General features: G+C 33.0%; 1 protein-coding gene across 4 annotated transcripts in view; it reads right to left on the bottom strand.

Annotated features, from left to right (window-relative positions):
- ATRNL1 (attractin like 1) overlaps positions 1 to 16,548 on the bottom strand; it is a 631,157-nt gene that overhangs the window by 382,570 nt on the left and 232,039 nt on the right. Inside the window, exon 25 of one of the 4 annotated variants that reach the window (XM_074373563.1) lies at positions 5,812 to 5,854. The exons of the other annotated variants lie outside the window; for them this stretch is intronic. Within the exon in view, the coding sequence (XP_074229664.1) occupies positions 5,843 to 5,854 (12 nt within the window). The 3' untranslated portion in view covers positions 5,812 to 5,842. The remainder of the gene's footprint in view (positions 1 to 5,811; positions 5,855 to 16,548) is intronic. 4 annotated transcript variants of the gene reach the window in all.

Below are 16,548 nucleotides of genomic sequence, written 5' to 3' on the forward strand. Positions count from 1 at the left end.
TGAACTGATGAACAAATAGACACATAGACGAATGGAGCAAACAGACTAGAAATAGATGTACACAAACAGAGTCAACTGATTTTGAAACAGGTTCAAAGGCAGTTCAATTGTGAAAGAACACACTGTTTAAAAAATGGTGCTGGACATACTAGACATCCAAATACTAGAAGTAAACATCAGCTCATACCTTAAAACTTATTAATTCAAAATCAATCAAAGGCCTAATGCAAAACTTAAAGCTATAAAACCTAGAAAAGAAATCAGAAAATCTTTGTTAGACAAAGATTTCTTAAATACAACATCAAAACATGTCCATTCAAGAAAAAAACTGATAAATTGTATTTGATTAAAATTATAAATATCTTTTCCTTGAAGGACTGTTAGGAGAATGAAAAAATAAGACATAATGTGGGAGAAATATTTGCAACACATATGTCTGACACAAAGAACTTGTAACCAAAATATACAAATATATAATAAAAAAAAGAAAAAAAGGGAAAAAACAAAAACGCACAAAAAAGAAATGAAAAGGCGGAAATCACCACTAAAACAAAAGAAATTAAGAGAACAGAGATTACTTTGCAGACTTCTAAGCAAAAATTTAATAATCCCATTAAAAATACAGAGCATAAATAACAGATTACATAGAAGAAACTGAGGAAGTCCAAAAAAATTTATTAAATAAAATATAAATACACAAAAAGAATATTTACTGCTACATTATTTTTTTAAAAAACTTCAAATTTCTAACTATATACAATGGAAGTATATGACCTGATGAAAAATTATTTTAGTTTTAAAAATAATAATGAAGACTACATAGGAAAAAATTTCTCTGCTTTATATAAAAAACATGGCAGTCTATAAGATCAAATTATATTATGATGGCAAATTAAAAATATAAGGTTTTATGGCTATTTGAGGAACGTACTACATTTTTAAAAAGAGTTTAATTAGATTTCAAAGGAAATTTGATAACTTTTTAAAAATTACTATTGTAAAGAAATGGGAGAATTTCTTTATTTAGATTTATTTTACAAATGAAAAGATTGAAAAGGTTCTTGATAAGTCATTTTCTCAGAAAATCGTATTTTACACTGAAGCTATCTTATCTATGCAATTTTATTGCTTATAAAGAAGAGTATTGGTAGTAGTATTTTAATAAGAAGTCAACAAACTTCTATATAGAACCAGATAGTATTTTCAGCTTTGTGAGCAATGTGGCCTCATTTTTACTACTCAATTCTGACTTTATAGCATAAACTTAGTATCATCTTCCTTCTCTGAATCTCTAGAACATTTGTATCTATCATAACCAATTGTATTTTGCAGCTGTCATAAAAGTCTTTCCATCTCCCTAAGAATGTCTGTTAAGTATTATCTTAAATATTCCTCAAAATTTTATTTTCTGATTAGTAGAATTAATGTATTAATTGATAAAATTGGTTAACAATTTTCCATACAATTTCTTGAACTTGTGCCAACTTAAATTTAATGAAAAAAGAATTTTAAAGAAAAGGGAAAGGTATATTTGAAAATACACATGATAAATTTCTCAAGCCTATAATAATTTGGAAGACAATAACAACAGATAAAAATAGTAATACTTACCATTATTATAATGTGTACTTTTAGGTAATTTGGAAAAAATTATACAAGGACATTTTTATCAGCACATTTGTATTATAACTCTTACACTTTTCAAACCATAAGCAAAAGATAAAACTTCCTGTTTACTTCAATACCTATTTATCCAGTAGCTTACTACCTTATTTTGTGCTCAAATGACTCAAATGACTCAAATGACCCTCTATGTTCAAATACCAACAAACTTGTGATAAAAAATTATAGACATCAGCACTAGGATTCTGTTCTTTCTCTATTTTGTTCTGTATAACTTAACCATTATTAGTAAGAGGATATCACCTAGTCTACTATGAAAATTAGATTTACAAATTGAAGAGTAATTCCTAGCATCTTTCTCATTAAAAAAAATCAAATCTAAATTATGACATCAGTGTGTGGATTGACTTAATAGTGAATTACCAAATCCCATTTACTCAGAAACAGGTAATTTAGATTCAATCTAATTTAATTTAATTTAAACAGTGATGTATAAGTGTTGATGAGCAGCACTATTGTAGGAGAATACAAAGTACTTAAGCTCAATGCATTCTTTCTGTTTTTCAAGTTATTAGCACTGCAGCTATAGTAGTATTTTTTTTCTCTTTTTATTGTCACAATTCAATTGCATGGCATTACAAGTCAAAAAGAATAAGTGTTATCAAAATAAAATGTTACTCTGGAAACTGATGCAGATCAACTCAATATCATGACTCCTAACATTCCAAAAGAATTTTTTTCCTGTTTAATTACTACATTATTGGCATATTTATCACATAACACTGGTATGTGTCTTACAGTCACAATTAGAAATTTTAAGGGTGTCTCAATGCCAAAGTGGTTGGCAATATAAAACATAAAATAATCTATGGAAGACAACGAAGAAAAATTGTTTAGAATTAGAATGATTCACTTTAAATTAAAACAGCTTCAAAATATAAATTGATCAAATAATGTGTCAAAATGACAGAGGCTCCCCCTCAATAGCCAAATTAAAGTTGATTAACTGTGTACAAATAGCCACCTACTTAAAAGTTTCCTACACTGGGTAGACATATTATGTGCCTGACAGAAAAAAAAAATCATTATCTTGATTTCTAGAATTATATTGGTAAGAATAAGATTTATGATGCTAAAAGAATTAAGACTTTACAATACATATAACTCAGTAAAAGGGAGTTTAAAAAAATGACATAATACTTACTGAACAATAAAATAAAAATGCTCAACAAAGATGTTTATTCCTCAAACATCTTCATGAGTCTTAAAAAAATCATGGAGCCAACGGATTTTGGCTTTTGGCAGCAATAGTGTTTTTAGAATGATAAGTCATAATCTGCCTTTTACCTTAGTAATTAACACAATCTTTACCCAGATGAAGTCTATTTCACAAGGACTGCTTGTTAATCCTATACTTTACATTAAAATGTTTTATTAAATAATAAAGGAATAAAAGATAGAATTTAAAAATTTAATGGGATTATTGAAGAAAAAGATAGGAGACAGGTAAAAAACAAAAACATACTTGATAATACAACTTATATTAAAATATACATTATCAAAAAAAGAAACTACAACTATTGCAATGAAAATATAATACAAATACTAATACTGTTTCAGCCAAGATTTTTATAATAAAATCCAGTTCAAATAACTTTCCATTTAGTTTTACTTTTAACTGAAGTCTAAAGGTAAATAGACAGATAGACAAATGACAGATAGATGTACACAGATTTTATATATAATATCTCATATTCATTGATACATGTATATTTATAATATTCAGTCCACCAGTTACCAAAAAAATTTGAAATGGTTTACTTTTACCTACTCAAATTGCACTTAAACTATCTGAATCCATCAGTTCTGACTTTTCCAGAAAATCCACTGCCTACCTAAAACAAAGTACGCAAGTGATAGTAGCTTTAAAGTCTCCAGTGAGAAACTTCATTAACCAAACACAGATCGATTACTATAAGCACTCTACTAATTAAGCGGCATAAAAGTTTTCTCATCTATTTCAAATGTAAAATTTTGCAATGTGATTAAAAATTACAGAATCATGAAGTACTATAGATAGAAAGCCCCATATACTTTCTCTATGATATTTACGATGCTAATAAAGTGTCTACACAATTTTGAAAGTGGAATGCTCACTGTTAAGCCTGGAAAATCATTCTTTCGGACAATTCTTTTCATTAGAAACTTTGCTTTAATTTGCACTATATTTCTCTACAATATCTATTGACTGATTCACTCTCTAGAGTTCCACAGAAACAGTTAAAATTCTAGTCCATGTAAAAGATCCACTTCATTAAACCTCACTCATATGATATAATTCCCATCTACAGTTTACCTCTTCTGGATGCATCCCAGTTTATCAGTGTCCTGTTAATACGTGGCAACAAGTACTGGGTGTCCTCTACATGCTTATAATACCAAGGAATAAAGCAGGTTTCTGAGAAAAGATCAGAGACTATATTTTTGGATATGGTAGTCTTTGAAATGCCTATTATACATTTAAGTGGGTAAATCAAGAAGGTAGCTGGATATGCAAGACTAGAGTTTATAAAATGGGACCAAATTGAGGTATAAATTTGGAAATAACAGTTTTCTACTGCCCTGGAGATTTCCATCTTAGACATTTTCAACATCCCTTCTATCACCTGAGTCATTAGGTCTGACAAAGACTGGGGCCTGGCCTTCCCCCATATGCAGTACTTTCAGAGTAGCCAATATCCCTAGGCCCAAGAATTTGCCCATGAATTTCAAATTATCCCCATAAATATATTTTTAAATTTCAGGGGAAATATGAACATTGTGAAAGGAGAATCAGAAAACATTTAAAAATAAAATAAATAGAATAACAAGTAGAAATGAATGCCTATATGAATAGAACAAATGAGCACATTGGAAGATCAGACTGAGGAGGAAAGAGAGAAAAAAAGAGACTTAAAAAGAAAAGCTAAAAAATATGGAAGACAGATAATAAAAATCTCGAAATGGCAAAGAAAATGGACTGGAATAAGTGTTTGAAAGCATAATGGAGATACATTTCCTTGAATTAAAAACAACAAAAATCCTTCAACTATACATATTACAATAAAATTAAGCAAAATCAAATGCAAAACAAAAAAATTCTTAAAGGAGAAAAGAAAAGTTTTCAGAGAGAAAGAGTGTATTACATAATAAATCATAAGAATTAGGATGACGTGGCATTAACTTCAGTAATTTACATCTAAGTTGATATTTTATTAACATATATTTAGTCTACAATCAATCGAGCTAGGAATTGCTTTATTATTCTTGACATCTGAAGGCTACTTCAGTTTCACACAACTACTGTTAGTGTGAATCAAGAATTCTGCATTTAAATAATATTATTTATAGCTAACACTGACTAAGCACTTATTACACATTTTATTTGACTTGCATTATCTTTTTAACTTACAAAACTATCCTATGACGATGTGGTAGGCAGAATTCTAACATGGCCCCCAAGATTCTCAGTCCCTGTACATCCTTTCCCCTTAATCTGTGAAAATGAAGGAAGTCACTCCCTTAATTAGGTTACATTATATGGCAAAGGTGATGGATCAGTCACTCCCGTGACTGTTACATCAAAGCCGACTCCACTGTAGTAGACTGAAGAGAAAGGTTTTAAACAAAAAATATTCTACAGGTGGCACTGAAGAAGCACCATGCCATGATGTGGAGAGGGTCAGGTGGCAGGGAACAGCAGCCAGCTTCTAGGGGCTGAGAACACACCCTGGCTGAAAGCAGCAAAAAGTGGGGATCTCAGTCCCACAACTCCAAGGAACTGATTTCTGCCAATAACCAGTGAGCTTGGAAGAAGTCCTTGTGTCACAGATGAGAGCCTGACGAACACCAGGACTGCAGCCTGGTGAAACCCTGAGCAGAGGAACCAGCCGTCTATGTCCAGATTCCTGATCCACGGAAACTGTGAGATAATAAACGGGTGTTGCTTTAAGCTAATAAATTCCTGGTAAATTGTTACTCAGCAAGATAAACTAATAAAGGTAGACCCTATTATCATCTCCAGTTTTATAGATGAAGAAATTAAAGTACAGACACTTAAAAAAAAACTTCCTTCCAATCATATAACTTGAAAATGGAGAATTTAAAATTGACATAGTCTGATTTAGGATCTGTGTTCTTAATACTTACTCTTTACTGCCTCCAAGAAAGCATGCAGCTGTCACTTGGAGACCTAGATAAGAACATTCACATAAGACTGGCAGAGATGAAAAGTATTATATATAATTTAACTTCCACCAGGTTAATTAATTGCGTATTTTAAAAACACAGAAAGTGCAGCCTCCTTTCTCATTGTAATAAAAATTGCATCATTTCCTCAGTCCAATCTGTAGTATTTTCCCAATAAAAGCAAATACCAATATCAGAAAGATACTCTTATTTTCTATATACTGACATACTTTTATCAAGATCACCTATGATAGCACATATTTGTTGATTTCTGGTCACTAGCAAATACTTTGTCCCAACAAGGAATTACTTAATTCAAATATTTGTTTTCTTATTGGGGTAATGCACCCCAGTCTCTTATCTTCCAGTATAGAAGCCAAAAAGCTCTTTCTGGGAGATTTTTTTTTTTTCTCCCAACCTCTGGTACGACAGTGGGATAGACATGTGACCTGAAGTTGCCAGTCAGACTCATTCACCTACAATTTTTAGATCTTGCATGAGTAATATAGATGGATTGAGGAAATCATGAGACTTCGCTCATTCCAGTAGTCATGCTTAGGTGAAAATGTAGAGCACTTTGCATAACTGAATACTGTTGGAATTGACAGCTTCCTGCCTGTTGCAAGCTAGATTATTTATTCTCCCCTTCACGTTGTAAGCAGCATGTTATACTAAGGATACATTTTCCATCTGTTTGTTATCAGATAATTTCTGTTCCTTACAAAGAATCTTAATCAATAAAACTATTTAGTATACAATTTCATTTTTGGAGAAGAAAAAAATTCCATTTTGTCTTGTTTTACAAAAAGTTCATGTGACTATTTATAAATATCAGGGGAAAATCCTTTATTGCACTAATAAACTGTCTACATTAGATGTTAAGACTTTTCAAAAGAGTAATATAAGAAAGCATATACTATCCATATATTTCTCCCTTTGGAGAAACACATTACTCATCTCTTATTTAAAAACTACTTATTGAATTACTTCACCAAAGTGCTGAGGATATAGAAAAGACAGCAGTTTCTACTGTAATGCAGTTTCGAGTCAAATAGGGGAGAAATAAGTGAAACAATAATTACAACAAAATGAGATAAGCTGAAGAATGTACCAGTTTAAGAGAAGAGTTAGGCATAAAGGAGCAAAGGCTAAGCAAGTGTTAGCAACGTTAAGACAAGAAAGGTCATTTGAAAGAAAAAATGCAGTATGGAAAAGTGCCCAACAGAGACAAAGAAAGGAGAGGAGACAGATGTTTCAGGAACTGCAAGTAATTTGGCATAGCGAGAAGCAGAGATAAAAAAAGATGAAGAGGACATTTCATAAAAATAAAAGGGTCAATACTGCAGAAATATTAGTCAGTGCAAATATCTGTACAAAATAGCACAACTGCAAAGAACAAGAAGAAAACCTGACACTACTGAAACAAGAAACAAATCATCAAATATAGTTGGAAATTTCAAAAACACTATCAGTAATTGATAGAAAAACAGAAAATAAGGACACAGAACACTAAACAACACTATCAACCAAACATTCAATTAACAGTTAAAGAATAACAACAGCAAAATGCACTTTTTTTTAAACAGATATGGATTTTCAGCAGAAGAAACTATACGCTGGGGAAAAGCAAACAAATGAAACTCACTAGTAAATTTAAAGGATTAAAATCATACAGAGTTTACTCTGACCACAGAGAAAATTCAACTAGAAAGTAATGAAAGGAAGAGACCTGGAAAGTTCCCAAGTATCTGAGAAATAAGTAAGACCCCTCTGAATGATTCATGAGTCAAAGTATATATCCCTTCAAAAGTTACAAAATATTTTGGGGTGAATGAAAATGAAAAGGACTTTTCAAAATGTGTGGAATGTGTCTAGAGCAGCACACTGAGGGTAATTTATAGCTTTAGAGGCATATAAATGAGAAGAAGGTTCTAAAGTCAGTGATCCAAATGCTCATTTTAAGAAGCTAAGTGAATTAAACTAATCTGTTTCAATTAAACTAAGCACTTTGTTTTCTGTTGTTATATAAGCATGTATAATTCTTATCCTAATTTTTGTTGTATTAACCTAATAAAGGTAAGTAAAATAGAAAACATTCATCTTAAAAGTTATGCGATTTAATGAAAATGAATATATGCATGTATATGCATGACTGGGACACTGTTCTGTACACCAGAAACTGACACATTATAACTGTACTTCAATAAAAATAAAAAATGTTATGGGAAATCACGGAAGGATTTAGACAAGTGAGGTATATGATAAGATCAAAAACCCTCTTACATTCCAATGATGATAATGAAGAGGAGGAGGAAGAAGAGAAAGATGATGATCACCTGTCTACTGCTTACTGTGACGTTTACTACAGAAGCAGCATGGTTCTGTTCTACATAACTACATCATTAAACCATCAAGATAACCCTATAATGTAAGCACCTCTATCTTCATTTTATAGATGAAGTAACTAAAGCTAAGATAAGGGAATAGCTTAACTGAGGTTACAAACGGGGGACAGACAGATTTAACAGAAATCAGAGAAAAAGTAGTTCAGAATGAAGAAAGAAATCGGTGAGAAACGCCACAGAGAACTGAACAGCATAAGGAGTAACACGTATCCGTTGGCATGGGAACTAAGACGTTATTACTGACAAACTGCCAGGTATAGTTGAAAGGTGTTTTGCTACATACTAGATGTCTGATTTTCAAAATACATGACATAATACATTTAAATGGTAGCAGCCTGTCATTACAGCAGTTGAAAAAGGTGAAAATTTTCTGGAATTTTAGAATTGGTTTCTAATCACACATCTCCTTTTTCTGCTCTCTTTCTCTACAAATGTGCTGCTATGAATGGCAAAGATGTCATTGATTTCTGCTTAAAATTATCCTTTATTGTTGACATTGTGACAGTGGCCCAATATTAGTTCAGTTTCCAAAATCTTAGCAGTGCTACATGGATCCATCCCACAAGCTTGCTGCCTAGCTGCCAGTGGGAGAGCTGAGCAGACGTCTACCTATCTTATGATGGATAGCTCTGGGATCCGAGTCTCAAAGACCTCAGTGTCCTAATTAGGATCAGTTCTATACATTAACACACCAGGGGTGAACCAAGAAGTTAATTAACTGCTTAATGGGGCTAACCATCCAAATTCTTACCTTTCTGCTCTCTCCTCATACTTTCTGGTTCCCTGGAAACCTCCTTAGTCCACTGGCCATAAGCTGCCCACTTCCACAATTGCACAACAGGGGCAGGAAAACAAAAGAGAGCACATAAAACAAAAAACCATCGTGGGGTTTAGCCCCACCCTCTGGGAGTGGGTCTCCACCAATCAGAGACGAAGGTTCCCATTCCAAAAGTAGTATTTTGCAAAGCTACTGTATAATACTGCAATCAGGAGATTAACACTGATCTTACCCAGATCTCCCCAGTCTTACTTGTACTCATTTATGTACATATTAAGTTTCATACAAATTTATCACATGCGTAGGTTCATCTATCCAGCACCAGGTTCAAGATATTAAGTAGCTCCAGTAGCACAGGGATCCCTGGTGTTGTCCTTTAAAATCCACATCTATCTCCCTCCCACACCTGCTCCACTTCACATGCCATTATCCCTAACCTCAGGCATCCATTAACTTGTCCCCCATTTCTAAAATCTTGTTATTTAAAAATGTTAACTAAATGGTATCATACAGAATGTAACCTCCTGAGACTGGCTTTTTTTTTTCACTGAGCATAATTTCTAAAAGATTCACCAAAGTGTTATGTGAATCAATAGTTTGTTCCTCCTTATTCCTGAGTAGTATTCCATGGTATGTAGATACCATGGTTTGTTTAATAATTCTGCTGCTGAAGGACATACGAGATGATTTTATAAAGGTTCTATGCACATTTCTGTACAGGTGTGTAAACATAAGTTTTCGTATCTCTGGGATAAATGTCCAAGAGTTCAATCACTGCAGTATGGCAACTGCATGTTTAGTTTGGTAACAAATTGAAGAATTATTTTCCTGGATAGCTCTACCATTTAACATTGCCACAAGCAATGTATGAGTGATCCAGCTACTGCATTTCCTTGACTGCATGTGTGGTACTGTCACCATTTTTTACTTTAGCCATACTGGTAACTGTGTGGTGATATTTTGCTGTGGTTTTAATTTGCATTTCCCTGATAGCTAATGAGGATGAAACTCCTTAAGTGTGCTGATTTGGCATTTTTATGTCATCGGTTCATGACTCTGCCCACTTCCTGATTGGCATGTTTGGTTTCTTTAAAGCTGGGTATTGAGAGTTCTTCATATAGTCTACATACTAGTCTCTTCCTGGAAATATGATTTGTAAATGTTTTCTCCCAGTCCATAGCTTGTATTTTCATCCTGTTGACGTGAACCCTTGCAGGATAAGTTTTTAATATAGGTGAACACCAATATATCAGTGTTTCCTTTTATGAAATGGGTTTTTGATGTCAAGCTCAAGAACTCTTTGCCCAGTCATATATCCTGAAATTTTTCTCCTACTTTTCTAGAATTTTTGTAATTTTAAGTGTATATTTTATTTTATGATTCATTTAGAGCTGATTTTTGTACAAGGTGTGAGGTTTAGGTCCAGGTTCATTTTTTTATCTATATATATCCAATCACTCCGATACCATTTGGCAAAAAAGACTATCCTTCACATTGGTATACTTTTGCCCATTTGTATAAATCAATCAAGCATGTGTTTGCGGGAATTTCTGCGTTCTCTATTCTGTTCCATTGAACTATGTGTCTGTGCTTCCACCAAATGTATAGTGTTTTGATTACTGTAGCTGTATACAGTAAGACAATATAAGAAAGGGTAATTGCGCCCACTTTATTTTTCTTTGTCAATACTGTATTAACTGTTCTAGAGCCTTCACCTTTCCATATAAATTTTAGAATAAACTTGCATATATATACAAAATAAAACTTCCTGGGATTTTGAGAGAAACTGTATTGCATCTATAGATTTTTTTTTCTTTTTCAGTTTCTCCTAATAAAGAGCAATATGTTAAAACAAGGCCACCTAGTTCATCAGAGAAAACCAGGAGAAAAGATAGTATGAGCCACCTGCAATTGTTGATGCATCAACAATTGGCCCCAAAACTACCCCTGCCTACATTTACTGGGATCAGAACCTTGGAGCAATTTATGCCCTAGGGCAATGTTGAACACAATAATCAGTGGCAAACTACTGCAGACTAACAGCAAATGAAGCTGACAGCTTAGCAGAGAGATGAGGGAGTAAGACAGTCAAAAGACAGCAAAGGTGAAACTATTGTCATCCCATGGTGTCTGTGCCTATGGCCACAGCTACTGCCTCTGAAGAATAATGCCACAGGTTTCACATTGTGGAGTAAATAGACTCCACTAAAATAGTCTAGCCAAGTCAAATGAACAAGCAAACAACAGAGGGAAATTAGTATCCAAAGTTGCTACATTATGTAATCTAAAATGCACAATTTCAACAACCACAAAAAATACAAAACATACAGAGAAACAGAAAAGTATAACCCATACACAGAATAAAAAACAAGCAACAAAAACTGCCTGTAAGAGGCCTCAGATATTGGTATTAATAAAGACTTCAAAGAAGCTCTTACAGATATGTCCAAATAAATACATAAAAATATGCTGAAAGAAGTAAAGAAAGATATGATAACAATGTTTCATGAAATAGAGACTATAAATAAAGAAATTATTTTAAAAAAAAAAAAGAATCAAATGGAAATTCTGAAGTTAAAAATAAAATAAGTGAAATGAAAATTTCACCAGCGAGGCTCTATGGTAGATTTGACCTTGACAAAAAAAGTCAGCAGTTCAGTAGAGATTAGGCAGACCTCAGTATATAGAGGGAAAAATAAACAATAAAATAAAGTGAATAAAAACTAAGAAAAATGTGGGATAGTATTCAGCACACCAACATAAGTATCGTGGGGTTACCAGAAAGCGCAGAGAAAGTACCAGAAAAAATATTTGAAAAATAATGTTTGAGAACTTCCAAATTTAATAAAATATATTAAACTATGTATCAAGGATGTTCAATAAACTCCAAGTAGGATAAATATAAAGAGACTCTGCAACAGAAACATCATAGTAAAAATTCCGAAGGACAAAAAGAAAATCTTGAAAGCAGCAAAAGAAAAATAAGTTGATATATAAGGGATCTCAGTAAGATTAACAAAAGACTTTTTACTCAAAACAGTGGAGGCCAGAAGACAGTGGGATGGCATATTCATAATGCTCAAAGAGAAAAACTGTCAACCAAGAACCTTATATCCAGCAAACAATTTTTCAAAAGCAAAAGTAGAATAGATATTCTTAGATAAATGAAAACTAAGAGAACATGTTGCTAGCACATCCATTTTACAAAAAATATTTTAAAAAATGTCTTCAGGTTGAAAACAGTTTACCTCAGTTGGCAATTCAAATCCATATGAAAAAATAAACAGCATCAATAAAGGTAATTATGTAAATAGGTATGTAAAAAATACAATATAGATGCATATTTCTTCTCCATGCTGCTCTTAAGTTATTTAAAAAGCAATTGTATAAGACAATATGCATATAATTATAATGTTAGATCTATAACACACACATATATATAAATGTAACATTTGACAGTAATAGCAAGTCGGAGAACATCTGTACTAGAGTAAGAAAATGATACCAGATGGTAACTCGAATCCACAGGAACAAATAAAAAGAACCAGAAACGACAAATAAGAAGGTTAATATAAAAACTCTATATACATATATTTGTTTCCCTTTCATTTTTTAGCTTCTTTAACAGACATAAAATTACATAAAATGATAATTATAACAATACATTTTGGGGTTTGCAACATATGACAGGATATAATATGTATAATAATTACATAACAAAAGGCAGAAATATTGAATAGAGCTATATAGGAGTAAAATTTCTATACCTCCAGGGAATTAAGTTAACATAAATCTGAGCAACATTCTGCTCAGTTAGGACATATACAGTAAGCCTTAGAACAACCATTAAAAAATGACTCAAAAACTTTACTGAAAAATGATGAAAGGAATTAAAATGCTACACTAGAAAATATTCACATAATGCAAAAGAAAGCAGTAAAGGAGAAGCAGAAGAGCAAAAAAGATGAGACATATAGATAACAGTAAGTTAAGTGGCAGACATAACTCCAACCATGTCAATAGTATTGAATGTCAGTGGACTAAACAATTCAATCAAAAGGCAGAGACTGTTAGATTGTTACAGATTGTTAAAAAACCTGGTTCTGACTACTGGACTACTGCTGTCTACAGGAGACGCAATTTAGGCTGAAAGATACAAACAGGTTGAAAGTAAAAAGATGTTCAAAAACATGTCATGCAAATAGCAATCTAAGAAAACTGGATGCCTATACTAAACATCAGACAAAGGGCAAAGAAGTAATATCCTGTTGTACTCTTACTACAGAGAGAAGAAATTTCTGTGGGAAAAATATTCTAAGAATTATTTACACACGAAGCAATGCATTCTGAATTATTAGAATACATCTCTTTCAGCAGTGGTCACCGTTCTATTCAAATACTTTTGCATAAATTACAGAGGAAAAGATTCTCCCCAAATGTCACTTGCTGGAGACTTTCATAATTTTATTTCCAAAATGAGAACAAAGGTGACAGTGGACCAGAGACTTTATCATCTTCAATATTCTAGCCTGAACGGTAGGATGGCAGAAGAATCCTTTTAAGTGTTTACTAAAAATAGGTTATAGTAACGGTGATAGCTTAGATTAGCATTCAGTGAGTACTCCCTTTTCCCTTGAATGGAATGTATCTTCCCATCCCATTTATATTAGACTTGGCCATCTCACTTGCATTGGCCAATGTGGTATATGAGGGGACACTTTAAATTGTTTGCACTATTTGTCCTGCCTTTTGTGATCCACTACCAGGAAACCATTTCCTGGGTACCCACGTACCCAGCCTCTTTATCTGGGCCCCAGAATGAACACATATGAAGCAGACACAAATCCAAGCGGCAGTGTTAAATTAAGCCTGGCTGCCCTGCAGCTTGAATCAAAGCCCTCCAGTGGAGCTCAACTAAATCAGAAAAACTGCAGTAGACCTGCAGACTCAGAAGCATGAGAATAAATGCTTAGACTAAATCATGCTTTGTTTCTGCCTATCAAAGCACAAAAATACGCCTTAAAAAGATCAGATATTTCAAAGTAAATTAACTCCATCTGAGAACAAAGCTAAAACTTATTTATCAAAATTGATAGATAGCTAGAACCCAAAAAGGTAAAAATTAGAATGTCTGACATCCAATCACAATATGACCTTATGGGGAAGAGCAAAATAAAACAATATAAAGAAACTCAGAAATGACACAAGTGATAGAATATTATATACATAGAATTGTACCAATAATTTTAAAAAGCTGGAGTGACTATATTATTAATATCTGTCCAAATAAATTTTAGAGTAAAGAATATTACCAGGAATATAGAAAGTAATTTACTAACAATAAAGAGGTCAAGTCATCAATTTATCAAGAAGACATAAAAACCCTAAACATTTATTCATCTGAGAGCTTCAAAATACATGAAGTAAAAAATGGCCAGAACTATAAGAACAAATAAACGAATCTACAGTTACACTCGGAGGTTTCAACACTCATTTCTCAAATTGAGAGAGCATAATGAGGACACAAGAAGACTTGAAAAAACTATCAAAATAATTGGCATTTGTAGAAGACTCCATCCAATAACAGTAGAATGCAACTTTTCCACCTTTTTTTGCAACTGTCCAAGGAATATTTACAAAAATAGATCATATTCTGGGTGCTATGGGCTTTGAAAGGTGATTAGGTCATCAGGTGAACTGCTCATGAATGGGATTAGTGCTTCTATCCCACCCTCTTCCACCATGAGGACACAGCAAGAAGGCACTGGCTATGAGCCAGGAGAAGGGCCATCACCAAAACCTGACCTGCTGGTGCCCTGATCTTGGACTTCCCAGCCTCCAGGGCTGTGAGCAGTACGCTTCTGTTGTTTATAAGCTACCCAGTCAATGGTATTTTCTCATAGTAGCCCAAATGGACTAAGACACTTGGTTTATTCATTTTCTATTGCCAGATAGTAACCAGGTAACATAGAATTACTGGCTTAAAACAATTCATATTTACTGTCTTATAGTCAGGTATATTAGAAGTCTGACAGAGGTTTCACTGGACTAACATCACGATGTTAAGGCTGTGTTTACTTTTAGAGGCTCTAAGGGAAGAATCTGTTTCCTTAACTTTTCCAGCTTCTAGACACTATATTTCTTTCTCCACGGCCTCCTTCCTCAATATTCAAACCAGCAACGTTTCTTTACTCTGACCTTTCTTCTGTAGGCACATCACCCTCTGATCTTGAGCTCACACAGAAAAGGCTACATTGAGGATTCATGTAGTTAGGTTGGTCTACCCTGGTAACTCAGAGTCATTATCTTAATGTCCAAAATTTAATCAAAACTTCAAAGCCCTTTTAGTCCATGTAAGATAATACATCCACAGGTACCAGGACTAAGCTGTGGTCACCTTCAGCGGCAGGGGGTGGGGTGGGGGGTGGCCACTATTCTGCCAAACACACTGGACCATAAAATAAGTCTCCGTAATTTTTTAAAAATTCATATCATTCACAATATGTTCTGTGAGCACACTGGAATTAAACTAGAGATAAGTGACAGAGACATTTCTAGAAATTTTCTAAATAGTTGGAAATGAAGTATCTCATTTCGAAATATCCCATTGATAAAGGAGGAAGTCAGAAAGGAAATTAGAAAGCATCCACAAGTTTGTATTCTATGTCTATGAGTCTACTTCTGTTTTGTATTTACGCTTTTTTTTTGCTTGTTTTTGTTTTTTAGATTCCACAAACGAGCGATCTCATATGGTATTTTTCTTTCTCTTTCTGGCCAAGGGGGCAGAGGGTAGGAAGGGATAGACGGGATTTCAAAATTGTAGAATAGATAAACAAGATTATACTGTATAGCACAGGGAAATATACACAAAATCTTATGGTAGCTCACAGAGAAAAAAATGTGACAATGAATATATATATATGTTCATGTATAACTGAAAAATTGGGCTGAACACTGGAATTTGACACAACATTGTAAAATGATTATAAATCAATAAAAAATGTTTGAAAAAAAAAGAAAGCATCCACCTTAAGAAACCAGAAAAAGAAGAGCAAATTAATGTCAAAGTAAGCAAAAGAAAGAGAAAAAATTAAAGAGAACTTAATGAAATAAAAGACAGAAAAATAAATGAAATCATCTCTTTCTTTAAGAAAAAAATAAGTGAAATTGATAACTCTCTAGCCAGATCAATTAAGGAAAAAAAAAGAGAGAGGAGAGACAGATTACCAATATCAGGAATTAGATGACATCAATGGGTAATACATGAATACTATTAAAAATCTTTCGCCAATAAATTCTACAGATTAGATAAAATGGGAAAGATGCAACTGATGAACACAAACTGAAAGAACTCAACCAGGAAAAACAGGTAACCAGAAAACCTCTCAGTCTACTAAAGAAAATGAAATTTGTAGTAAAAAAATAATCCCACAAAGAATGTCCCAAGTTCAAACACATTCAATGTTGAATTTTACCACAAATGTAAGAAATAATATGGATTCTATATAAATTCTT

Source organism: Camelus bactrianus, chromosome 11 (genome assembly GCF_048773025.1).
Source record: "Camelus bactrianus isolate YW-2024 breed Bactrian camel chromosome 11, ASM4877302v1, whole genome shotgun sequence".
In the NCBI taxonomy this organism is placed as follows: Eukaryota; Metazoa; Chordata; class Mammalia; order Artiodactyla; family Camelidae; genus Camelus; species Camelus bactrianus.